This window comes from Passer montanus, unplaced genomic scaffold, assembly GCF_014805655.1.
Source record: "Passer montanus isolate IOZ18808 unplaced genomic scaffold, ASM1480565v1 scaffold106, whole genome shotgun sequence".
NCBI classification, from domain to species: Eukaryota; Metazoa; Chordata; class Aves; order Passeriformes; family Passeridae; genus Passer; species Passer montanus.
This window is the reverse complement of record NW_024357170.1, coordinates 2,541,905-2,567,994: the sequence shown is the minus strand read 5'-3', so window position 1 is coordinate 2,567,994 and position 26,090 is coordinate 2,541,905. Positions and strand designations below refer to the sequence as shown.

The following is a 26,090-nucleotide window of genomic DNA, read 5'->3' as shown; positions in this document are numbered from 1 at the left end:
GCAGAGCAGAGAGACTGCTTATTGCTGATTTTTTTCGAGATCACTGCACAACAAACAGAAACTGAATAAGTAATTAAGTTAACTGGCTCTAAAACTCATACTGGCTGAGGATTAAGGTAATTATGTCTGAGCTTACATACATTCATTGCAGTGTTATTTCATTGCAGCAAGTCTTGCCTGCTTGCTTGTTGCTGATGTTATTCTAGAACTGATCTGAGTTGTTATCCTTCTATTATCAAAAAGGTTACAAACACAAACTTTCCTTGCTATAAATATAGCTATGTTATTTTTACTACATGTTCAAAGGAGACGCAGACCTCTTTTTGCTAGGTTTATACAAATAGATCCAACTGTTTCTTCCTGCACCAAAGTACTTACAATACCTTAGACTTAAAGGATCAATTAAAGTAATACACAATAGATGCGTTTGGTATTGTGATATTTGGTACAGTGATTTCCCTGTCAAAGGGTGTGGGGGAGAAACCTATTGTTAAGTCTGAGTGAAAAAAGACACTCTGGGAAAACAGTATCAGTCTCCACAATATTACTGGCAGGGCAGTATGGATTCTTCACCTTCTGGGTTACAAAGAAGTTTCCTTTTAATGGCTGGAATGCAGGGCAGAGGAAAGGAAGGGAACCCCCCACATTCTCCTTGTCTAACAAGGAGCCACAGTGTGAGAACCACTTCCTAGCAGAATTAATCTGTGATTGACAATGGTTTTCTTGGCAGCCAGGGCTAAAAATTGTTTAGCTGTAAACAGACAAATGCAGAACATTTTAAACATTTAAACACTCAACATGCAGGATGGCACCAAGAGAGCACCAAGCTTCAGAGTTCCTGAAAAAAATCAAGGAATTTTCACATCAGGATATGAGCACAAACACAAGAGAAAAAGAATACCTTGTTATGGACAAATGAGCAGGGGAAGATTTACCAAAATTGGAGATTTGTTCTCTGGGCAGTCCAAGCATTTATATGTGTGATCTTAGGCAAGCTGCTATATATGGCTTCACCCTTCCTGCCAAAAAACTGAAAGAGAAATACTTTCATCTTCACAGAGAGCATGAATGTGGGCAAGGCACTTGGTATGACCGGGGTGGGAGCTCTGCAAACAACCAGAAAAAGTCTGTGACTGATACATTTCCCTGTAATCCAAAGTCAGGTCTGAGGTCTACAATGAAAGAACACGAAGGAAATTGCGTGAGGTGGGACAACTTCAGAATTTCATTTCCCTTTCAAATGCTGGGAATAGGAAGGAACATTTAATATTGAAATGTGTAGAATTGCTTTGTGCTGATATTAATGATGAACACGTTTGAAGATGACTGCTCTGTACACTGGGGAGGCCACCTGAACTAAATAGGACCCAGTCCCAAACAAGGCAGACTTCTAAGGCCCTAAATTAGTGTTTTGTAAACATGTTGATTAGTAACTGAAAGACATCTTTATTTAAAAAAATGAAAACCAGAAGAGAAGGGCAATGTTGACAGAAAGATCATAAATCATGGAAACTCTATTATGAATCAAAACAACAGATGTAACATGAACAACAACATCCTTTATAAACAGAAATTGGACTGTTCTGTTTCACTCTTTGGAAAGGCTAATATGCCTAAAATAAATTTCCCTGAATCTCTTATTAATGTTTTACAGTCAGCATTAACCGGCTGTTACAAAAACCCAAAATGTGGATGATTTATATCCCAGAAGAGTCACTAACCCCAAACCACATTTTCCTGATGGACCTGACATTAAGAACTATAACCACTTCCCCTGACTATATTCTTCTTGCAGGGGAAGAAGAAAAGTGCAGGTGATTCATACATCAGTGATTTCTTGCACTGCATTCACTTTCCTTCTCTCTTTATTAGCAGGCTAATACTGACTGCATGAGTCACCAATTATCACCTTAAGCACCAGACAGGAACTAAATTATCACAGTGATCTCTTCACAAAGCAGGCACCACACCATGTTTGCTGGGGCCCAAATACCTCAGACTTTAAACAGGAAATGACTCTGTCCTCCCCATTTCATGTTATGAAACCGGAGTTTCTGGGATGGACGCACTTGTCCAGGCCAAAAATTCTGTGGGCTTGCACCAATCTATCTTTTACAGCAACAGATAAGTTACAGTTTATCAATCAGTGTATCATGGAGAGGAAAGATGGATTGCCTGTCCTTCCTCACTGACAATGGGAAAAGCAGGATGCCCAGACCATGGTTATACTTCTATATCTGATCACATGAGGGGGAGAAGATCAGCTCCTGCTTCAGTCCTTGCATGGTGTGTATTGTTACTGGTGGCTCTCTCATCCTTAAGCTCCGGCATGTGAAGAAACAAAACTCATTTGAATAGCATTACAGAGCTGCTTCTAGATTATCACTATCATCACAGAAATCTGATTATTTACAGGGACCTTATATAGCCTACTATTAATCCTCTGCATAATGAACAAATAAATTCTGCACCAGATTTTGCCTAACTTTTCTTGAGTTTTTTCCCTCGTGTAATAACAATTAGTTCAATGGTGAAACCTCTGACTGATACCACAGTGAAAGCATGTCATCACACATGAAATTAATGAACAAGGTCTTCCCAACCATCTCTAAATACATCATGAAGGGAATGCTTCTTTTTAATATTCTGTCCCTGTTTTTAGCAGGTAAATCAAAACCTGGCAACTTCCCCATGTCTGACACGATCCTACAGTGTTATTTCTGCTGAAACACATGGCATGAGCTGTGCTAATCTCAGCTCTTCCCATCCTGTCCATTTTAAAACCAACCTTTCACTAACTCCTTTGTGCCTAATTGCACAGTCAGGGTGGAGGTGGCTTCTCAAATGATGGATGGAAGTACCAATGAGAAGCAATGGAAAAATTCTGAATGACACCTATATATTCAGATTGTGGTTTCTCCTTTGTGGATAAACAAAAAAGATCTAAAATACCAATGCTGTTTTGAACTTCATAACTTTTACTTATTCAAAACCCATGTAAATAATAATGTATTAACAAAAAGCCATTTTCTGCACAAAAATTTAATTGAATACATAATCCTTCCCTTTCTCTCTCTATTGATGTATGCTTATCTTTCCAGTCTTTTCTATGAGTTCTTTAAAAAGTAAAGCTACAGAGTTTAAATGTAATTTCTCCAAAGGTACATGGTCAGTACTTGAAAATGGTTATGCAGCTAATTAGTCACAGAATACATAACATCAGATGATTTAGGCAGCAAATTATGACATGCACAGCAAATGATGTAAAACATGCTTCATTTGAATTCCCACAAAATGTCACCATTATCCCTTCATAAATAGTTTCTCTCAGGCAAAGGTGAGCTCACAAATTCAACCCATCCTTTTTAGTTCAAATCTTGCAAATGCTGTATTACAGTTGGTTACTCTAAATGACTCTGGTCTAAAAAAGATAAGCCTCTGTCCCATTCAGATCATAGCAAATGAGAGGATATGAACATAAGACTCTCCGCCTGAGGCTATTCCACTACACTATTTGGATTTTTACACTTCAACAGGACAGTGGCATTCCTATTACGAAAAATATTGAAACAAGACATTTGCAATGATCTCTTAATTCCACCTCAGAAAACAGAAATCTCAGAAGTGTTTTCTAACCTTACTTCCTATGACAGTACAATTAAAACCTGCAGTACAAACGACTTAAGTATAAAAACAACAACAAAAAAATCCACTGGAAATAACATTCTCATTATATGAAGAGTAAGGTTAATGAGCTATTACCTTGGCAGGTCCTTTCATCTGTGAGCAGTTTATAGCCTTTCTGGCAGCTGCACTCAAAGCTGCCAACCGTGTTTCGGCAGAAATGGTCACAGCCACCATTGTTTACCAAACACTCATCAATATCTGCAAAGAATGAACAGCAAAGATTTAGTTCATGAGAGCAAAAATTTAATTTGTGACAGCAATTTAGTCATTCAGGGCAGGAATACAGAAATACTCAGATCCCCAAGGAGGCTGTTCCTGTCAGGAACCAGGCTGCTCAGATGCATCCCTTCCCAGACCTATCTCACGAAGCTTACAAGGAGAGCTATGGGTTGAGGTGCTCAAGAGAGAGAGGTGTTTCTCTCAGAACTGGAACCAACAGATGATCCAAGCTGAGGTACTTTGGTGTTAAGGAACATTCAGGGGAGCTTCTCTGTAGATGGAGTGCTCTGCCTGACAGCAGACTTCAACCTGGGAAGGATGTGAATCGTTTTACCTTGTATAGGAACTAACAAAACATAAGAACACACAAAAAATTGAAGGAATAACAAAGGTGAAGTAAAAGACACCTGAATACTGAAGAAATACTTCCATCATTCTTACACAAACAAATGCAAGGATACATTTTCTCAGAATGAGCATTATATGTTATTTTGTCATTATTCAGTGACACAGTGTGTCACCCATTTTCATGTATCAAACTTTTTTCACTTGGTGTAGCAGAAATCGAATTAACTCTACGTGCATGTGAAATGTTCCTTCTTCAGATATTCTGAAGACAGAGCACCTATTGCCTTTATTTGAAAGCCATATATATATATATACACACACACAGAGTATGAAGGAGAGATCAATGGCGCTTAATTCAGATAGTGGTTATGAAGCGGACTGATGAACTTGATAAGACCTCTGTTCTGAATTTCATACTGATGATTCTACTTCCCACTCCTTTTAAGTTCTCCCAAAGGTTACAAAAATCTGGAATGACCAATCCCTTTTCCAATCCATAAAAGGTTGTGAAGTATATAACAGGCCACAAACCTCATTTGAAATACAGGGTATGTTTCCATCCTCACCCAATTATAAAACCATGGATCTATGTTTATTTGAAAGGGGAGGGGGAAGTGCTTTTATTATTTTTCAGGAGAAGAACAGTGCCAAAAAATACATCTTTTTAGAATGCATACAGTGAAGAAGTAATATGACATTGAGCCTTGGCTTCCCACTTCTGGAATTGAAAGCAAGATCTTTCAGGGAGCTAAATGGAGAGCAATGTTTCCTTTTGAAAAGCTTCTTGCTATAAGATCTTTGAAACTTAGAGGTAACAGCTGGCCATTTAAAGAGCAAATCTGCAGAATGCAAATCTAGATGTCAAAAGGTCTAACATATGAAGATGGGAATTTATCAAAACTAGCAAGATGATGGTGAATGAAGGGCATGTTTTAAAAATTATTTGAATTCAACAGGATTCTTAGTGAAAGTAATTAATTAATTTTTGGAAACATATTATTTCAACATGGGAATGAGGCATGGTGCTTACTATATTTCTGCATGTAAAATGTAAACTGCAGCAAGAGGAGTGAGGTGGTAAATCTAAAAAATTTTACAGCTGAGAGGCAAATTCAGCCATAATTTCTAAAGAGCACTTTGTTGCACACACATTGACAGAAATATGTCCAGGACTCAAATAAGCAAGAATAATGTATATTGTTATAAATGTTTTCTTATGAGTTGCACTTGTGGCAAGGAGATGGGAAATTTGTTCTCAGACCCTCTGAACTAATACTATTGCTTATTACTTTTGTGTCTGGTTCTGCAGAGGAATGGCTTTTGCATTCAACCCAATTAAAAGAAGAGGGTAAATTGCAGGCAGCAGCTGTGGAACACCCTGAGTGCTTTGTGCAAATCCAGCTCAAATCTTTGTGTCTTGGGTAACAAAGATCTCAAAGTGCCCCAAAATCAGGAGTCTCTTTGTTGTCTGTGGTGCTCCAGTTCTGGGATTTGGCAGGCCAGCAGCAGATAACCCTGGGCTCCCAACCTGACAGATCTGGTGAAGAACACTCTGAGGGTCACCTCTTCATAACACCATGAGACTGGAGGCAGCAACCCTTTTGGTTTCAGCTGTGATCATCTGCACAGGTCAAGACTGGCAGTGAAAAGACAAGAATCTTTGGCCCAATTCCTGAAGCCTGGCATTTCCTTTTGTAGAAGTGATTCCTCCCTAATGTGCAACTAGGACCATGGTGTGGGTGTTAGGATGGACTACCACAAAAAGTCCCATCTTTAGCAGAGCACAGGTGCACCCAACTACAGTTTAGCATGCCCTGACAAAACTACGGGACAAATGGAATTGTGAATTAAAATTACTAATATATTATGCATTGTAAACACACAGAACAGTCATCCATCATGAAGAAAATATCTTTTACTCATGATAAGAATAACATGACCTTTGGGCTACTCTGCTGCCTGAGACTGCTTGAAGTAGAAATTACTTGCAGCCTGTCAAACACCATTCTGGAGTAATGATTGATATTTCATATTATGGCCCCTGGATTTCACATGTGAAATTCCAAATTCCAGTCTCTTTTCTGTGTCTCTCATGACCATAAGGGGCAAAAATGAAACCCTGCTGGCATCAGAGTGCAGATTTTAGGCTGTTAATAACTGTCATTCCACTGACAATGCAGCATATTAGCTTTACACCAGCAATTCTTTGGAATTCTGAACAAGGATCTGAATAAAACCTGTGAGAGTCCACAGGAAAAGAAAGTATTTATTCATTTCTTCTAACTGGAAAACATGACATGACCTTTTGAAACACAGACCATCAAAACAGAATAGAGGTCAAAACTATTAGCTGCAAAAACATTCTAAATAACATAAACAGTGCCAATATCTCTGCTTTCACTGTATTTCTTTCCATGACCATAGCGAGACTGACAAGGCATGTAAAAATTATTTCACTCTGTGGAGAGCAGCACATCGCTGCATTTCACTTGGAAGAGAGCAGTATCCAACTATATGTATAATGTCTAAATGGTTCAGAGAAATTGCAAAAAGTCTGTATCCCACTATTTTTCTTTCCTTGGGTATAAATAATTTGTGTTATGAGCCATGTGAAAATAAATTATTTTATTTTCACCATTGCATGACAAGGTGAGGCCCCACTTATATTTAAACTCATAGGTACCCAACTTTGTCAAGTGCCTCTTTGAACTTCACAGTTCAAAGTGTGTCTGCCTCTCATGTTGGGCAAAAATACACAGTGGCAACCCATTGTGGTGTCTCTACCAACTTTGACATAATTTAGTCAAATATTCCCCTACTACTATTGAGACTTTCTGTGGAGCAGCCATAAACCTGCTGTCTTCAAACATAGTTCTCAAGTGGCTCCTTGAGATGCAGGTTGCAGAAAAATAGCTTCAACTTCCCACAGGCTCTCCTCTCCTTTATTCTCAGAAATGCAGAAGGATGTAAATAACTGTATTTCTTCTATGGAGGTTGTACATAAAATGCCCTGATGATACTGTGAGAGTCATTTCAGACTGGTAGATCTGGTGGGCTTTCAGTGTGTTAGGAATAAAACCCAAGGAATCTCCCCCAATGCAGTGAGTCAATATTGTTAAATGATACCTTGCTCATACAAGCTGATGATCTGCTGCAAAATACCAAAATGGGACACAGGCAGGTATGAAAATACATCCCAGTGAGAAACCACAGAAGCATTGAAAATTATGGTCAAAACTGTCAGGTGAAGGTATGGTGTAACAAACAACTCAGCATGCAAGCCTCCTGTTAGCTCTGAAAATGTTCATTCAATTCCCAAGCAATTAAATAGAAACAGAAGCAAACATAAAATTTGCAACAAGGAAGCTAACACCTTTAAAGTTGTAATATTTGAAGGAAAAAACCCCCAATTGCAAATATTTGTCAGGAGATGAAGCTCAGCAACACCATCACAAAAGCTGTGCGTCTATGTGAACCCAGGAACGAATCCTGGATTTGTAAATAAAATAAAATAAAATATAAAATATACTCTAATATAATTATTATAATAAGTATATTAATCTATAATAATATATTCTCTTTTTTTTTTTCTGAGGATCTCAAAATGTGAGGGAGGCAGTGGAATCAGCTTTCAATAAAAGTGTAGAGACTCAGATGCTTTGTGCTAAATTGCATAACTACAATTTGACTCAGCTAAGCAAGCAGATTGTTATTTTTCTTTTCATGATGTTGTGATTAATGGGAATGCCTGCTCCTGTTCCATTCGCACCTTTTTTAAGCTCTGCTCAGTACAGTTCATGTTTGGAAGGAGCTGGCTCTTATCAGGGTTCACGTATGCACTTGTGTGTGCACCTATAAACCCAAAGAGATTTGCTTTGCTGCATACAAGCCAGGGAACAAATTAAAAAGTAGGGATTTTAGGTAACTTGGAACTTAACATTTCACGTAAGCTGCTTAAAGGCAACTGAAAGGGTAATCAACATGCAATCTTCACCTATCTGCTGAACAATGATGGAGATTTCCAGAGCCGCATCACAGGTGGAAGTGAGGATCCTCCTTTCAATAGCTGGACAAATATTTGAACTGATTGTGTCTGTCTAATCCTTTGCAGGTTTAAAATGCTACCTAGCTCCAGGAAAAGAATATACTCCCAGATCAACCTAAAATAATTACTGAAACTTCACATGCTTCTTGTTTTTAATAATGAAAGCCAGCATTTTGGAACTAGTAATGCTATTACCGTTATACAGTGGACATCAATATAAATACATTTTCTGCAAGGTGGGCTGGTTTGCTAGTTCTTTTTGTTTCCTCATTTCCTAATTTTCCCTTGCTATTCTTCTCTTGCTCTTCCTCACAGTTTTACAAATCACTACTGTCCCCTAAAAACTGGAACTAGTGTTGCCTTGTTGATACTGATATTAGTTCCCTGCTGCACACAGACCACAAAGTATAAAGCAGCCACAAAACTTTTTAACCCCATGCTGGAGGTAGGGAAATAAAGGAACAGAAAAAATAACTAATTCATCCACACTTGAATCCAATTTCAGTGTACAACTCAGCAGGTTACCCTGGGGTGCCAATCAGCACAGGCTTGCACAAAACACCTTGCACTGCATGCTGTTCTACATTACAAATATTACAGAGCCACCAATGCTCAGACTGAAATTATTTTGATATTTGCCCTGCCCCTTCTCAATAAAACTTGTAAATTCAGGATTAACATAAGCAGAAGCTACCAGGCTCCACTTGCAATACTCTAAATGTAATATTACATAACATCTTAAATAATGCATGCCAGGGATATCTCATTAAGGTAGAAAGATAATTTCATATCCCCAGATTCATTGGATCAGTGCCACCATGAGAAAATCTAAATCAAAGTAGAACACAGGCTCTGCTGTTCCATCCAGAAGCATCAAGCCAGATGTTGTGGGGTTAGATTCCAGGGAGCTGAAAGTCTAGCTCCGGTTTTACAATGGATTTATCCAACATTTGGGAAAAGCGTAACACTTCCCTGCTTTACTTCACTTGTAAAATTGAGGACTGGTAATTATCACTTGGTATTTTCAGGACCAATACTTTCAAATGCACTATTATGGAACAAGGTGTTATGAATCCAAGTCATTTGTTGTCAGAATTTTTAAGTCAAATTACAGTTTTAAATTTCTCGCCTGGGCTTCAGAATGGTTTGATCCAGCAGCAGGTTCCTTGCTGGTAGTGCTTTGCACTGGAAGATTTTGTGAATGTCTGCAGGACTGTTAGGGCCATGTTTACTTCAGGAGGTACAATTGCTGTTCCACCACTCCTCCTGAAACTACACAGTTCATTTCCTCTTGCATGTTTCAGGAAGGAAGAAGTCTATTTATGCAGTACCTTCCACTTGAGGATTACACAGGACAGCAGCTTATTTTCTTCATTACATTAAACCTATACAACACTTCTGCAGGAGAGATACATTTAATTAATGCTTCTTTAACAAATGTGAAACTGAGGCAGGTAGGATAGTGTGCAACTTGCCTGCATCAGACAGATACAAAATGAAATAAAGTATATATTATAGCATTTCTAATTTGAATTCTATCTTCAACAACATCCTCATTTTCCCTCCCACAGTGTTAATTAACTGTAAAGTATGATAGTCATTACTAAAGTTCCACTAAGTAGCAAATGAAGATTCTCTGTTTAATTAGCTTTATAGGTGGGTTGTGGGACAAGGCATTTTCCTAATTAACAGGATTAAATCTAGACTGGGCAGACAGGAATGAATGTAATTAAAATTTAATCTTCCTCATCCTGAAAACAGGCTGCCCACAAAATAGAGAGCTTTGTGTAAATGCCCTTAGAGCATGGAAAGGTTGAGACAGGTTTCAACACATTTCTCTCATGTCACTTTCTCAATTTTCACCTGTTATCTTCGCAATTTCATGAAGAAACCTGTCCTCCAACACAGATGGCAATCTGTCACATATGGATTTAGGTGTCAGCTATTCTCCTCCAGGACATATCCACTCTGACATTATCCACCAACCAATCAATAAAAGAGTCTGCCAGGCTGCCAAGAGATCAATCATCTTGTAAAACAAACATTATGTCCTATTATTTTCTTATTACAGTTAATTAGATTTATAAAACACAAAAACCATTGTAGGTGAAAAACTCAGAAATGCTGTCATAATAGGTTAGGCCCAGATTTCTCATTTGTAAAGGGGAAGGGATTTACTAAATCTAATGTGAAAAGAAAGGATTTTCATTTAAAATTTTTGCTGAATACTAAATTCTTTTCTAACCTTAAAAACATGTTAGTGCAAGGTTACGAACCCAAACAGTGCAAGCTGAGGCTGTGACGCTAGAATGTGAAGGGAACTGGAGACATAAAGATACAGACTGATAGTCTTTTCAGTGTCTAGGCTGAGCAAAATGTTAAAACTACCCCTGCTGCCCAGTGCCCTCCTGCCAGAAGCAAAGATAAACCTCACAGGAATCCCAGGAAATAAAGTTACTTTTCCTCCTCCTGTAACATTTTATCAATCAAAATGCTTTCATCAATCAAAATGCTATTTATAAAACATTGGAGAGGGAGAAATAAGTGTGCTGTTCAATCTCCCATGTGTACTTGGGGAGACCAAAGAATGTGTCTCTGTTTTTTACAGAGCATGTGAAAAGTACAGGACATCAGATTCTGGGAAACTTGGCTGTATCTGTGGCCACATGGGTGAGTACAGACGGATCTGGAGGCTGTGGGTAAAGCAGCAGGAGAGAACTGTGCAAATACATTGGGCTGACTGCTTACCTTCCTTAACTATTCACACAGCCATTATCACCAGAATAAGTCCATGTGCAATATCATTATTCACACAGCCACACCACCAGAATAACCCTACGTGTAATGTTTATGCAGCAGGAGCTGAGGCAGAGCTAAATGGGTTGCTGCAGGTTAATAACAAGAATAAGAGTTAATTCAGTGTTTCTTAAGGAGTAAATGACAGAAGACAGAATGGTGGGGCTGACATCCCTGGCCATTTCCTCTGTGCTAGGTGTCACTAAAAAACAAGGCCTGGCTCTTCCTGTATTTAATTTTTCCATATGGTCCGAATGAAGAGCAAAGGGGCAAGTGAGATAACTGCACTATTGGACCAAGATATAAGAATCCCTCAGTTTAGTTTATATTCTGGATTAGTATGAACTCAATTTTCATTTACCCATGGTTGTTTTCATTTACCCCCTTGGAATTATTAACTGCTCAGGAAAGCTCTGTGCTTATTTCCAAGAATCCCAGTTTGCTTATAGAAAAATGTTTGTTTAATTAAATACAATTGGTATTAAGGGTAGTTAAAGGTACTGATGTTCTCTTTAAAATCCCAGTGAAACCGTGCTAGCTTTCCTGGGATAAAGCTACTCCTTCTGAAAGGGGCACTTGAATGCAATTAGTCCATGATAATTTAAATAGCTCTTAATGAATCGAAGAAATTTAGATGCTGACCAAAAATTAACCCTCCAGAAGTTTTTGAAGACACTACTTCAAGCAGCCAGGGATCTGCTCTGTACCAGGGAAGACAGAGGCATCACTGAGAGCAGGATCTAGTCATATTAAAGAAAGAAAAGCTGTATTTTATAATGAAAAAGGCAGTGATAAAAGAATGAAAAAATGCTTTAAGTTTTGAATGCTGGAATTTATGATCATGTGAGTAGTCAGCTCCCAAGTACCAGAAAGCACAGCACACTTTCCCATAATATACCATGGTTGTTGATCCTCAGAGGGCTTTATATTGTTGAATAAATGCAAGGTCTTTTCAACAACTGAAATGCAAAATATGACCCTCTGAAGCATTAATTTAAAGGATTTGGCATTTTCAAAGGGGAGGTTCATGAAGACAAATAACAACTGCAAGTTTCTAGGGAACAGGGATATTGCCTAGTCATGAAAAAACCCCTAACTTAGTACACATGAATTTATTTTGTGGGGATAGATGGAACCCTTGGGAGGGAATGAAACAGAATGATTTACATGGCAGCTGACCCAAGTCTGCAATTTTTAAATGGAAGATAATTTGTTATATTATATTTGTCTGTCATGAACAAGTCTACAGCAGACAAATGAATTGTATCCCTTTAAAGCAAAAAACCCGAACCCCAAGGCCCAACTGAAAACCTAAAAGGCAATTCCCTTAAAACAGAGAAGGGCCAGTGAAAGTTTCACACATATTCTGGATTAGATAAATTTGCTGCAGCAGTTAGAAGGATTCTGCTCTCCATTCTCTCTCTCTTTTTTTTTTTCAATTCCATTTTCTTAATTCTGACAAATTTTGACTGTGTTAATATCTAAAATTTACATTTCTTTTTTTTTAAATAAAAAATAATGGGTTTATAATTTGATTTTTCATTACTAAGGTCTGAAACTTCAACTGTCTCTTTGAATCAATTATGTGTCTAAATCAGTCACATACATACTCCTCAGTGCCCGTCCAATTGGTCACTGATTGCGCCACTAGGCTTCTGACCACAGTCACCACCTACCACCAAGAGTTTTCCATCTTTTTCTCCTTCAAATCCTACTCATTCACTCATTTTCTACTGGCAACCAGCAGCTTTTCCCTCTCTCCAACATCTCTTCCATCATTTACCATGACCTCTTCTGAGCTTTCCCCTCAGCCAGATACTCTACCACCTCTCTTATCACACACCAACAACAGTCAACTCCCTGTCTGCTCTAAAAAGTGGGGGAAAAATAGAAACCTAGTTTTGAGTCACTTCCCAGTCTTAGCAAGTCTATAAACAGCTGTTTCCAGGGCAGCAGGGCTGGCCCAGATGGTTGTGGTTCTCTCTCTGACACAGAGCTTTCTAAAGAGCTGCTACAGCTGCCTGCTGGATGCTGCTGTTTTCCTCACACTGGATTTATCCTGTATGTTCTTTGTCTTGAGAGCTGGACAACATCAATGGAATAGTCTAAAATGACTGCAGCCTCAGCAAAAAGGCCTTAATGTTTGCTTCCTTAATGCACATTTAGGTAGTCATTTTGAAAATGCTTTTGTAGCTACCGGGGAACTCCTGCTCTCATCAAATTTGTGAGTCTTGTCCTCCTCTTCTTAAACAACTACCTCTTCTGATAAGCTGAACATGATTATTGTTCTCCCATTGGTTACTCAGTTTTCCCCCTCTCAGTTCTGATGTTTGTGATGGTTTACTTTGGACAGAGATGGTCTCACATCTTGCTTAAAGTCATATAAAAAATAACCTCAAAACAGCCTCTGTATTTTAATAATCCTTTTTGTCTTTAGACTTTCATTTGTCATTCCTAGCAAATAAGTTCCCTTTGTATTTTCTTTTCTCACCAACTACAAGCCTACCTGTTATCTCTGCAGTGTGCATGTGGTTGATTCATGTGCCAAAAACTTCCCTGTAGAGGCATTTAGTGGGTCCAACTATATGACTCATTTCAGGGCTTCCCCAAAGTGTGTGTTCTGAAAAACTTGCCAGTACTCAAGCCCTGAACAGTTTCACTACACTACTTGTGTAGTGAAAACACATTGTTTTCACTACAAAATTCCTAATTTTACTCTCATTTAATGTTGTTTTTGTTACCTTTTTTTTGGTTGGGCAGACACATCTATTGTTTCACAGAATGAAATCACCCACTGGCTGCCTTCGGTTGCTTGTCACAAATGCCTCTATTTTTTTAATCATATGGTTTTGTCACTTAAAGAGGAGTACTGGTAAGGGGAAGAGACAGGGTGATCTAGCTGCTGCAGCATTAAAAAAAAAATTAAATCTGCTGGTTTCTGTAAATCAGTTGAGCAGTTTGGGATTCACACAAATCTGTCTTTACCACGAATGCCTTCCTGCTTGCTTCCTGAAAATGGTATGTGGTCTCAAAACCCTTTAACTGTGCAGAAGTACTGGACAATGACCAGAACTGGTTTGTCAGAAGATAATTTTAAGGAAGTTTGGCTATTTTAATGGAACATTTAATTGCACTTTTAATTTGTGCACCACACATATATAGAAAATTAATATTTTAAATTAATGTTTTTGTTCCTCCTAAAAGCACTGATCTAACTACTGCAGAACCCAAATTTTCACTACTATCATTCTCGATCTGTCTCATGTTCATGAATTAATTTAGGCACTGACTTCTCATGCAAGGCAAAGGTGGCCCTCTGTCCATTCAAAGACAAAAGAGGTTTTTGTATTTATTTTTTCCTTGTTTTTAGGACAAAAGACAGACCTGAGCCACAAGATTTGTATTTGCCTTATGATCAGCATGGAGAGGGAAAAGGTATTTTTTGTTCTGATATCTGGCTTGTGATTACATCTGATCTATTTTCTGATAGCTCTTCGCTTGCAGGTACAGAGAAGCAAACTCAAATGGGGCTTATTTTTGAACACACACACACACACACACACACACACACACACACACGCTTCTAGTGGCAAACACTGGGAAGGTAAACTGCTGTAACTTGAAAGCAGAGCTGTGTCTGGAATCTGATAGAAGCAGAGTTGCTTATAATGAATTATGAAAACTAGATCTTGATTATTGGGAAGTTTATTCTTGGCTGAAGTTGATGAGAAGTAGGGAGAAAGCCATATTGGGGGGAGGAATGGCTCAGAATGAACCACTTCAGTAAACACATATGTGTTGCTAAAAGACAACACATACTTTAATAGCTAACTTCTAAGCCTCTACCCTCTGAATTCAGCCAGCTTGTGGACTGGCTTTGACAAAATCATTTGATAAAATCATTTGGCTTTGGCCTACAACTGAAAAAAATTAAGGCACTCTGATTCCCCTGGAGAAGGATGTTTTTCAGAGGGAGAAACACTGAAGAAAACCAAAGAGGGACTGAGGATTTGTCCTGCACTGACTTTCACATCTGAATGGACAACACAGGCCTCTTAGCACCACTGTATTAACACGTTTTCTTATATTTTGTTTCTATTACTGAGCTCAAGGAGAGGCACTGTGTTCCTTGTTATACTCTGAGGGGAAGTGGAAATGCTAACCCAGTTCAGGGATATTGTCAAGGCAAGTAAAGTGGGTACCCCACAGGTTGGGATTAAACTCTTTCCATGTCCTTAGGAGTATGTTATTGGAATAAGAGATGAGTTCAGAGGGTGCCAGCTGTCCCATGTTATTTCCCAATGCACACCTCTTTAAGCTTGTACAAATAGAAGGTAGCTGAACCATGTGATGTAAGACCTCTAATCCCATCAGGAACTACCAAAGGCTGTGCTTATTTTCCCTTGGGGTCACCTATTCTTCTGACTATATTCTAGAACACAGTTCACTGAGGGATTCCTGAGAGAAGTAAAAGGTGTGAGGTGAAAAATCAAATTTGATACCCCTGAGCACTGATGCTTAGGAGAGAGGATGGAGATTCTACTTGGGTATCCAGAGTGGGGACACCAGTGGCCTTGGGGATCAAATGAAGAGTCAAACAAAGTGGAGTCTACACAAAGGCCTGAGGATGACAACTTCTGTTTTAAAAAATGAAACAGCAAATTTCAGTGCCTTTTTTACTGAGGTTCTTGACTTGAAATCCCATGAGCATTCAGTTTTCTGAAATGTCTGAGAAATTTTCCTCTAAAAAGTCAGAAATTTATCTGACTTATTACCCTAAAACATTTGTACTACTGGCCACTCCCAAGGATCATGGTTAAAGTGGTTTATGTGCTCAGGTCAGCTTCTTCATAGAGAGCTAAGCACTAAGTGTATCTGCAGAGTTGGGCAATATTTTTTCCAGCAGAGTAAGTTAAAGTATGCTGAAAGTCTTTCCCCTAGGTACTTTCGACAGACTCAGCAACATGCACACTACAGCTCTGGGATATCCCAGAGTGATCCAGCCCAGATGCCTTCATTTATGTGCAGCCACCAGAGAGATGCTACTTGTCATCTTAAAGCAAAAGCTGCCCTCACTCACTCCTTGTCACTGCACCTTTGACTGAGGTAAGCCTAAGGGACCACCTCCTATATGCTCTTTTCCAAATCAAACTATGAATCCAAGGCACTATATCAGCAGAATGTTACAAAATTGAATGTTCTGTACACCACATTTCTCTGGCATGAAGCGCTGACATTATGAACCAGCATCAAATGTAAAAAGTACAATCACTCTATTAACTACCTAAATTTTCTCAAAGACAAGACATGTAAGTAGATGGCCATGGTGCAATGATCGAGGAAAATGTAATCAGAAGAAAAGGGAATAAGACAAGCAGGTCTCTGCCCTTTCTGGCTTTGACAGACATCCTCTTCAAAAACCCACTGCTGCTTGTAATTCTGAAGCTGACATTTATGCTGACATTTGCTGGTACCACAGCACTCTGACTGCAGAGGAGGTGATGGCTGTCAGCTACTTCTTCCATTTGAGTTTATTCTTTCACAACATTTGCATGTATGGTTTTTTTGTTGTTGTTGTTTTTGTTTTTTGTTTTTTGTTTTTTTGAGAAACTTCTGGAAAATGGTAATGGCTTGTTATGCCTAATGGCTCATAATGCTTATGAGCCTCAAAAACCCTATGTGTCTGTGTGGACGGAGGGGAACTGACCTCTCCACATGTGCTGAAAAAAAAATTTATGTTGCTAGAGAAAGGTGAGCTGGGAAAAGCTCTCTTTGTAAGCCAGGACCTGCTCTAAGATCACTGATACTCCTTGCACTGTGTGGAGCATCACAGATATTGCACACACTGCTCATGGGAAGTACATAGAAGGAAGCTGTGGATTCAAAGCAGGACTAGTCAGACAGCTATGAACAGATTTGCCTCTAAATGTTAAAGTTTAAACTCTTCAGGAGATTCTTTAAATTCCTTTCCATTTAAAATGGTGATGTATGTGAACTAGTTCAACCAAGGAAAGCTTTGTATTTGGGTGACTACTTTCAATGAGATCACTTTACAACTAAGGGGGAAAAAACAACTTCATTCACATGAAATCATTTGGGCCTGTGTTGTATTTTTCTCTTAAGTCAGATCCATTTTAGTTCAGAAAGCCTGCTCCAGACTTAACAGTCTTGACTCTAAAGGCATTGAGACCCCTATTGTTGTGAGAAGCGTGATCATATTAGCCATTAAAGTTTCATCTGCCTTAGTGTAAACTTGACTGATGCATACATTTTAGAGGTTTTCTTGCACTGGGGTATATTTTACTGTCTAATTTGTATTAACATGTGAAAAAACTGTCAAACTGGTCAGGGATATTAATCAAACAAAACCTGAGTTTATCAAAGGTACTCTGACAGCAAAACTATTGTGTTAAGGCAACAAATTATAAAAACATAGTACACTGAAATTTACCTAATCAATCACAGCGAAATAAAGGTATTATCATAATTCAGGCAAGTAATAGTGGATGCACGAGATTAACACCTATATCTTACTACTAATAAACAGTAAAATCACCTGTGCTCTGTCTGGTGTACTTTTTTGAAAAAAACAGGAAACATTTTCACTTTCATATAAATTTATTGGGACTGACAAGATGCAATTCTAAGTGCCCTAGTCAATCTAATCAAATTTACAGGAAAAAAAAACCTGAAACAAATTTAAAGTATTTTCTATTAATGGAATTATAGAGGAAATCGTAACTGTTCACAGATACTCTGTAGCCAGGAAATGAAGCAAAATTGGCCAGCTGAACTGTTCACTGTGAGCTTTTTACTTAGTCTTAGTAAAAAGCTCACAGTGAACATTTCTCTGAATGAAAAGAGAGGAAAGCCTTTAGCATCTGAGTCATAATCTTATACCAAACTGATGTAAAGCATTAATTTAAAGAATTTAATTTAATGAAACCTTTCAGTTAATATTTAACAAAACATGACATACTTTATTTCATTGGAACTCATTCTCTAAAAAACTTTTCTCACAGAAAAAATTCAATTTTCAAAATTTAATTTACCTTCAGGGTTTCATTTTTTTGTGCACTCAAAACTGATTTTAAACACATTTTCCTCCTGTAATAGGCTGCAATTAAGCAAGATAAAAAATGTAATTACTACATCAAGCTAGCACAGCCAATGCAAAATTTCCCTTTAATTTCAAATAAACTTTGATACAGTTCTTTGAGATATTTCATTAGTCTCTACACTCCTGCTTTTTTTTTTCTTTTTTTTTCATTTTTTATTTTTCCTAGATTGCTTAATGATAAAGGAGGTTTCAGAGCTGAGTTACTGGACAGATCATTCACTACTCAGACATTTTTGATACTCCCACTGCAGCACAGTCAAGTATTTAAGAGTGTCAGTGCCACATTTCTTTGCTACATTGGAATGCTGAATGATGGGGGCCTGTTTCGAGGAAGTGGAGAGCCCACCCCATTGCTGGGTCACCATGACAATGAGACAGCACGAAGGAGAAATGTTTGCCATGCAGGCACAACATAACACTGCTCTGATTAAATATGCCAGAGAGCTGAGAAGGGCTGACTGAGTGTCACACAGCCAAGAAAATGCTCCATCTCTAGGTGTGGATGTGGAGGGAACTTTCTGTCTCCTAAACACGTCTGTGAGATCACCTGGGCTTAGCACACACCTGTTCCTGCACAGGAATTTATCCTGTTGCATTTAGTCACAGCTGGTGGCACGTTATGAATGTGTAACACCACATTGCTACTAAACCCCCTGACATTCCAGCCCAGCTGACTATCCCAAAATCTTATTGTCAAAATCCTTCTTCTTCAGGGTGGATCGTCACAAGATGCAAATTAAATGACGGAATACGGGTGAAATGATACAAAACAAGAAATCAACTGAACAAAATGATCCACATCTTGCTATTACCAAACATCTATGGAACATGCAAAGTAAGGTTGCACTTTATGGATGTTTGTGGGAAAGTCATAGTTGAGATGTTGCTTTTGCTCAATGACCCTTTGAAATTCAGTTTCTCCTGCTTAAAACTTCCATTTGCTGTGCTACTTGATTCTAGGAGCTCAGCAAGGGCTGCAGCCTGCACAGTTCCTCTCTGTACCTCTAGGTGCAGAGTGTTGGGAAGTTGCTTTATTTGGGCACAAGAGTGCCTGGGGGCACAGTTTCTTTCTTAAGAGCAGAAATGGAGCATTTATATCATACACATTTTACACCATGCTAGAAGCTTGTGGCCCTTCCTCCTGCTCTGATTCTCTTCTTAGAGAAGCCACAAAGGAAAGTCCCTGTCTCTCTCAGAAATAATCTCTTGCCATTATTCTCAGTCCTTCTCTACTTTAAGTCCTGGGAGAAGAATTCTCCCTAGCCCAGCTTGTCTCCTGTAGTTGCCCACAGGAAGGTGAGCTCTTTATTGTTTGATCTAGTTTGGCAGATGTATTTAAACAATCCTCAGAAATCTGTGCTAAGTCTAATCTAGTCTGACTTCATTCCTCTTGAACCCTACAAGTCTTTTGCAAATGAGCCTCCTTCGTTATCAGTTAGTATAATTAAAATGCTGAACTGATGAATCTTCTCATTGAGGGCAGAATGGAGCTGGATCCATGGAAAGGTCACGCAGCAGGAAGGAGGCACAGAAACCAACAAACAAGGGAGATGAGGACCTGATATGCTCAACACAGAAGATATTAAAAAGCAGGTAGGAGGTAATGCACAATAAGCATCCTGTGCATCTATGTCTTTTAATCTTCAGTCTGCCTTTCTGTCTGAATTGGCTCAATTCTGTGGGATAACTCAGTAGGCATTCAAGGAAGTGACCAACATTGTTTCCTCATGTGCAGCACAATAATCGACAGCATCAAATGAACTGAGCATCAAGCTGATATCACCCAGTTACAGTGTCAGTAGAAATTAAATAGCATTAATTAGAGGGAGAATGTGGAAACCCCTTCTCTTAGCTGTCAAAAGCCTCCATGGTTTGGCTTATTAAGAGCCAAGCTGACAGGAAAGCTGAAGGGAATAAAGGAGCATTCTCCATTGTGTGCCAAGCCAACTAAGGGAGGATATGAGTGCAACACTGACTTTCAAAAGACAGCAAAAGATTAATGAACTTTTATCCAAGCACCATTAATACATCTGAAGATCATTCTAACTAGACCACAGACAACACTTTTGCTCTTATTTCACTGCAAGTCCAGGTAAGTAATGTATGTAATGGAGAAATCAGAGATTTTTAATCAGAGATTGAAAGGCTTTTTCCAGTTTTCAGAAAGCAAAGCAATCCTCCATGACAGTGGACAGTAGTCTTCTTATGTGCTCTGCAGATACCTGTACGTATTCCATGTTAAAATGATCTCCACAACAATTTTTCCCCCAAATTTTCTAACATTTTATATAAACCAGACTGTACTCTGCATTAAAAAAGGAGCTTGATTCTTTGAGGAACAATGAACTCTCATTTCTCAATACAGAAGAGATCAGCCTCTTGCAAAACCACTGAAGGCAGGTTCTTTGTATTACTGTATTACTTGGAAGTTGCTCTCCTACACCTTCCATTCTCTGATACATTGGGAAGGGCCAAGAGAAATATCAGATTTTTAGTCAGGACTCAGTTCTGTGCTCTGTGACTTAAATTCTGCCATCTTCTATGAAAGAACTTCAGAATGGGAACTGTGATATTGCAAACAAAACATAGAACAATTATTTATATTTAAAAGGGTTTCTTTGCCAGCTTTTGGCAAACAAGCATGTTTGCATAAACTCTTTCTTAAGAACTTGTCTTTACTTTTTTTTTATGTATACTTGCCTTTTGTCTATACTAAACAATTAATGCTATTCCCAACTGCTAAACAAAAACCTGTGGACATTCTGGACAGTAAACTTTTTTCCCATTACATGTCTACACAATACCTAAAATTGACTAGAGTCCTGACTGTTGAACACAACCATCTAGAAATTTTTGTTATTTAGAAAAATAGTATTTCTATTTTGTGAATTAAAAAACTAATAATTCATTCACTTGTAAAAAAAAAAGAGGAAGAAATGTGTCAGCAAATTTCCATAAACTACCAGTATAGCAAAAGCACATTACTGAGGAAATCACCTACAAGTGAGCTAGAATTATACATTAATAAATTATCCTACATCCACTTTGCGATACCCAAAAGTTCAGATGTTTCTTTGAGTCTTATTTAAGTCACTTGAATCTAAGCTTCTACATAATTTCATGTAGTTGCTGCACTATGTAAAATGGCTTAGAGAGGAAGATGCCAAAATGGACTAAAAAAACCATCACAGACTTTCCAATAAAAACATTATTTTTGGTGAACATTTTTTACTAAATTAAACCTAAGCATATTAATCATTTTGCTCAACCCACAATTGAATTTTTCAGTAAATGTATTAATTCTGCTTCCAGTTCCTCTCAGCTTTTCTTACCTGCCCTACATCTCTACTTTCCCTTAACAGAAAATGGCATATCTTTCTTCTATATTTAGAAACATAACCTCCCGTAAAATGATGTTCTGTGAGAAACCTCACTTGGACATGCTGTGATGCTACATGGACTTGAAAACTGTGCCCAAAAAAGACAGGATGTGACAGCTCCATGATCCCTGAAGAGGCTTTAAAGGGCATCCAAGAGATAATCTCTTGCTCTTACCACACAGATGTAAAATTACAGCTGGAGGAAACAGGGGACTGGGTATATGAGAAACTGGGGGCCAGTCAAATCAAGGAGAGTAAAGAGGAAAAAGAAATCCAAGGAGAAAACTTGTGCTGATCACTCTCTTTTCTTTTCTAGAGAATGCAGAAGAAGGAATATATGCACACTGACTTTTTCCTGCCTGGTCTTTTCCTGGCTTTACCTATCAGCAAGAGGAGCCAAGAGGACATTAATGTCACTCCACCAAAAAGTTCACATTTGCCCTCAGGAGGTACAAATCCTACAGAGTACCACCTTTGACTAAGGGCTGCCTGCAAAAGCTGTGCAAGAAACTTAACTGGTCAATTTAAGTGCAGAATCATTTGTCCACAGGTTAAAATGCAAAATCAGTTCAGCTTCAGGAGAGCAGAATCTAGCCCAGACATCTCACAGTGCAATACATAAGATAAATTTTATTAATTAAATCAAATTCAAAATGTATATTTTACCATTTTAGGATAAAGAGTACTTCCTAAAATGTCAATAAAGGTTAAAAAGAAATGGCTTGTTGCTTTATTAAACCATCTGTGTTAATTTCCAGTGGCTGCTTATTTTAAGAAAGTAAGAAAGAATCAGCAGCATCATAAAAAAAGATTCCGTTTCTTATATTTTCTACTCATAAAAAAGGGGAAAAGCAAAATGTGAAAGAGCTTAGAGCTAAGGTATTTGGTTTGAGGATCAGAAAAATACTTCATTTTTCTGTAGGAATCATTATAGTCTTGATTATTATATAAATATTGTTTCATGTTAGTTCTCTGGCCAAATGTTTAAATTTAGAATGAAACTCTTTTTATTCATGACACAATTTCAGCAATAAACATTATTATCAAGCCTAGGTGCATGTTACATTATTAAAATGCCTCCTTTTTAAGCACATGGTGAAATCACTGTTACTGTTCTGCTATGGCTTAGCTAGTCTGCTGATAAAAATGAAGGTTTATTTTTATGTGGCTTGAACTACGATGACTGAGTTTTGATGTGCGTTCACCCTTAACTATTAACATTGTGTGTGATGGCAGCTTAAATGTTTTATTTTCAAATGAACAGGCAAATGGACTGTTATTTCTATAAATACTAACAGGATCATGCCCAAGCACCGGGATTTTTCAGCCTGGAGCAAGAGGAAACCACACATTTTCTGTTTATTTTGGTGGGTTTTACTATTTTAAGTAACATCAAGCCCTGGGCTGAGGATACTCTCAGATTTCTGGTTAATTTGAAGGAAAAAAGGTCACAAGAATTTCTCAGCAAGTTAGGTCAACTTAAGTCACTGACTGATGAAAAATATTCTCTATGACAAGAATATACGCCATGTCCTCCCGGATCTCCATCTCCAAGTCTTTTGCAAAGAAGCTCAAAAGGAATACGCAGGAAAGTTGGAAAATGGGAAAATGGTTGACAGATGGCCTGATCCTACCAACATGTACCCAAATCTCCCCATGTGCCATTGAAGTGTGACTGTGTAGGGACATTTGAGAGCTGTCCCTGTCTCCTTGACTGTGAGCACATGCTGACAGTGCTATAAGATGCTCTTTTCTGCTCTCTTTCCCCCTGACCTCAGCTTTAACACACACACGAAAGACAGAATGGCAAGGCTCTCGTGCTGCCTTTGGAATAGTAAAACCTGAGCATCAGCTGTGTGGTTTAGACTCCTGCATTTGTCAATGTTATTTTGGTTTTCCTTTGGAGCTGGCTATTTATCTTTTGAAGGTGCAGAAATGACCAAGTATCTGGGATTTTTTTCCTGAGTAATACATGGCTTCACTCAGCAATAAGCAGTTGATTATTCTCAGGTAACAAAGCATTGCTTGACAGTTGTAACTTGCTTTCTGAATAGACAAATGCAGACACCATTAGACTGAGGTTTAACAAAGGTATCAGAATGTCCTTTGAAATGAAAGGCTTTTTGATGCCCTGAGTTGTTCCTCTAAATCTCTGCTCATCTTGAAACAGTTTGACCTCTGCATCTCATTTCTTTGCAGTAATAAAACCCTCTAATAAATAAAAAAGAAAAACAACTGAACCAAGTAAATACATAAAGATTAGGGAAGGAGAAAGCTAATGAACTTAACTGCAATCACTATACCAGTATCGCCTTGACTTAAAAAGTATTGATTAAATAACTGTATATTTATATCTTGTACTGGATCCGCTGAAGGCAAATGATGCATTGCAAAGCAAACAGAGGCTGACCTTTGCACGTTTTCCCATCAGGCTGCAGGGTAAATCCAACTGGGCAACTGCAGCGTACCCCTGTCGCGGTATCCTTGCAAGTCCGATCACAGCCTCCGTTATTGACAGCACATGTTTCTGCAGAATGAAAGAGAGACAGAGAGGGAGAGAGAGGGAGAAAGGGAGTGTAATGAAATGCTCTGGGGGAGGGGAAGGGCACTGCTTCTTTGGGACAATATTACATCATATTAAAAGCAATGTAAGTTTTAAGTAAGCCAACTGAAATAAGCTCAAGGTCATCAGGGTCCATGTACTGGTTTTGACTGGTAAATCATTTCCACAAGTCATTATTTCTTTTTCCTTCCAAACTGGAGATTTTACTTAGTGTATTTAGTTAGTGTTTTTCAACTCTCTTAGACAATAGGATGGGTTATTACATATGAAACAAGTTTAAAAAAAAAAAAGTGATTGCCTTTAAAAGCAGAATCAAACACTCTGTTTTGTATCAGTCAATGTCTAGCTGAGGTATATTAAAGTTCACTTTTAAAAGATGTTGTAGGCATAATGAACTTTAAAAACAATAGAAAGCAAAGCAGAGTGCTAGACTTGGAACTGAGAATTTAAAACCCTTAGTTAAGAAAGAGTTAATGGAAAATGAACTACATATATCACTTTGACAAGAATCTACATGCCCAATCTGTTCTTACTGAACTACAAGTAAAAGGCATCTGGGTTTTGTCCACTTAAAGCTTTTTGCAAATTGAAAGGAGTTTGGAGTGGGTGGGAGGGCATAATTGAGGTCACTGAACCCATTCCAAGCTGTGTCATTGAAATTTCCCAGTGCTTGTAGTACGTAGAAGGGTGGCTGGGCAAACACAGGCGAGAGAAAGTTGCAATAATTCTGAGTTTTTACTACTACTACTACTAATAGTGGGCAGTGACTATTAAGTACCGCTAGATTAAAAAAAAAATAAATCTCCAACTTCATTACAGAAAAAGCAAAAACCCCTCCCTCACTGCCGTTGTTTTGTGTTACTCATGTATGCACATGCACACACCGGACACATGCATATGCACACATACTCACAAACACATCCATAAAGGAGATAAAAGGCAAGGGAAATGATTAACTTCTCTTTGATCCACAGAATGGAGTGGATGTAAGGATGCCAATTTAGTACGCCAATTTGAACTGTACATTTTTCTGAAAGGTATTTACTTCAGAGAATAAGTCCTTTTAGTAGTATCTTTTTCCGTTGCTCTGGATTTGATTAAATTAAAATACCCCACTGACCCCCAAGATTGCCATTATTCTACTCAGCTCACCTCTTTCCCTAAAGAGGCTTTGTCATTACTTACTCAGATTTACAGACTCCTATTGCTGAATATTCACAGCCTGTGTCACAATTGTACCCTGTGGACAGGGTCTGACAATCAGCTATAGGATATGCTAATAGGGAATTGCCTTAGAACAGTACATTGATCAAAAATTATTTACACAGAACAGAAAAGGCTTTATTTTTCTATTGACTAGTATGAAAAGATTTTTATTTTAAAGTAGACTGTGCTTTGCCCTCAAGGTGAACTTAGACTGGCCTTTTTTAGGGACTTTACTGCTTAAAAAAAAAAAAAAAGTAACTGTTTTTTTTTTTCTTTTGCACTGGCACAGGCCTCTCCACCAGCTGTGAAATAAGCTCCTGGCACTTAAGAACAAACTGAAACACAGATCTGGGGCACACATGCATTAACAGCATGGGACAGATCTCTGAGCCCATATACATTCACACATGGTCCTCCAGATAGATTTTAAATTTTTGTGTGTATTTGCTATGTAATGACATCATGTAGAGAGAGCTACCAGTATAGAAATAGATTTACATGTAACTGCCAGGAAGCACAGCTAACAAAGGGATTGATGCTTTCTGGAAAGGATTTCTGAAAATGGAGCTGAGTCTGCAGCTCCTGATTTTCAGGTTCTTTCATTTTTTGTTCACCTTGCAGGACCTCAACCTAACTGTTTAAGCAATATTGTTCTGATTTTCATCTACTTCTCTGGAAAGCACTATTTTATAGACTTACAGGCTGAAACTTCTGCTTGATGAATTC

The 26,090-nt window shown here is 38.3% G+C and overlaps 1 protein-coding gene across 4 annotated transcripts in view; it reads right to left on the bottom strand.

Moving 5' to 3' along the window:
- The window catches only part of SCUBE1 (signal peptide, CUB domain and EGF like domain containing 1), a 193,070-nt gene that overhangs the window by 45,201 nt on the left and 121,779 nt on the right, over window positions 1–26,090 (bottom strand). For all 4 annotated transcript variants that reach the window (XM_039720961.1, XM_039720986.1, XM_039720979.1 and 1 more), the window contains 2 exons: window positions 24,006–24,122; window positions 3,763–3,885 (listed from right to left, as the gene is read on the bottom strand). In XM_039720961.1, coding sequence (XP_039576895.1) covers window positions 3,763–3,885; window positions 24,006–24,122 — 240 coding nt within the window. The remainder of the gene's footprint in view (window positions 1–3,762; window positions 3,886–24,005; window positions 24,123–26,090) is intronic.